At 47.0% G+C, this 1,627-nt stretch overlaps 1 protein-coding gene across 1 annotated transcript; it reads left to right on the top strand.

The window, feature by feature from the left end:
• Positions 1–303: 303 nt before the first annotated feature.
• LOC111536317 (huntingtin-interacting protein M) lies at positions 304–827 on the top strand. The gene has a single exon (XM_023202659.2). The coding sequence runs from the start codon at positions 359–361 to the stop codon at positions 710–712; it is 354 nt and encodes a 117-aa protein (XP_023058427.1). The 5' UTR covers positions 304–358; the 3' UTR covers positions 713–827.
• Positions 828–1,627: the final 800 nt, after the last annotated feature.

Here is a 1,627-nt window from a genome sequence, read left to right as displayed (position 1 = left end):
AGGCTAGAATCAGATAACCGGCAGTGGTGTCCTGAAGATAGAGCAAAGTTTTCCATTGAAACACACTTTTATTTTTATAATGCCAAAATCAGGTAGAGGGTTATAGTTCCTTCGAAATCAGGGTTCAGTCATTAGGGTGACTAGATCAGTGTCACAGACATTTCTAAGCTGAGGTCTGATCAGGGACCAGTGGACACCAGTGAAATCACAAAGCCTAGGGATGTCACAGAGGCAGCTAGCTCCCGGACCAATCAGGGCCTGGAGCAGAGGGATACAATAGGCAGCACCACTGTCTTCAGAGACCTACTTGAGCTGGAGAATCAAGCAGAGCTGATCAGAGCCAAACCCAGCAAATATCATGTCAGAGAAAAATAACCATAAGAACTCCTCTACAAATAACAACCAGATTCAAGACCCTTCTAGAAATGGGCAGCGGGTCCCTATGAGCTTCGTGGACCGAGTTGTGCAAGATGAACAAGACGCCCAAAGCCAGAGTTCCTCCACAATAAATATCCTCCTTACCCTGCTCAATTGCCTTGCTGACTACATCATGCAGCAGGTAGGCTTGGAGGCCATCAACAATGGCAGGATGCGCAACACTTCACAAGATGGGGAGAGAGAAGTGGACAACCACCACGAGCCCGACCGCGCTGAGAGTGATGGAACCCGCTTTGCGTTTGATGAGATGCCCAAATCCAAAAAGAATGACTGAAGACTGGGTCCCAGAGCCTTGAGGGGATCCTCACAGGCTTAGCCAGGGCAAAAATGTGTCACAGCTGAGGAATATCTGCTGTTGTCATCAAGAAGTGCTACTAAAGGATGTAAATCCATGAGTATGTTTCTGATTCCTCCCAGTTTCCGTCGCTTTGGGTTGTAGGTGTCTGTGAGACATCAAGGAGAAGCTATCCCCAGAGAGCTGAAGTCGGGGTGGGGGCAGGAAGTGGTGGCCAGTGTGGAGTGTTTGAATCAGTGATTTAGAGGGGGCAGTTTCCAATGGTGACGGAGAGGGCACGGGCCCTGTGGGGAGGAACTGGCTGGGATAAAGACACCGAGACTTCCTCATTGCCTCTGAACAGGACGGCCTTGTGAAGCCAGGGAGTTGGCTGGGGGCCTCCGAGGCTTGCTGAATTCCCAGCCTGATGCTGGGGCCTGGGGTGAAGCTGCAGACTCTGACTGAGGTGCGGGAGGCTTTATTCAGGATAGCAAAGGTCTGAAGTCAGAGGGCGGTGGCCGCAGGGGCGGGTGGAGAGGGGGCACGCTGGCTGGCATGAAGTTCATGTGATAGCGACTTTACATGGAGATTGAGAGTGAGGGAGAAACCATGATGAAAAATGCAAAAAAGAAATGATGGCCTGCTGGATTTCATTTCTTATTTCTTTATGTCCTGCCTTATTATGAAAGAGGATTTGAGACAGGGATTAGTAGCTAGTGCTGTGAATATATCTTTCTGTCCTCTCTTCAGGACACTGGTAAAATAAATCATAATAATATATAAAACTTATGATCTGGCCTAAGATGGGCAATTCAAGAAGTTCTTAATGGTTGTTAATTATTAATGAATCAGCTTAATTATATATGTATTTCATTTAAAACACAATTAACAATTTCATTTTTAAATTAAATACCT

This window comes from Piliocolobus tephrosceles, chromosome 12 (genome assembly GCF_002776525.5).
Source record: "Piliocolobus tephrosceles isolate RC106 chromosome 12, ASM277652v3, whole genome shotgun sequence".
Lineage (NCBI taxonomy): Eukaryota > Metazoa > Chordata > Mammalia > Primates > Cercopithecidae > Piliocolobus > Piliocolobus tephrosceles.
This window is presented reverse-complemented; position numbering and strand designations above follow the sequence as displayed.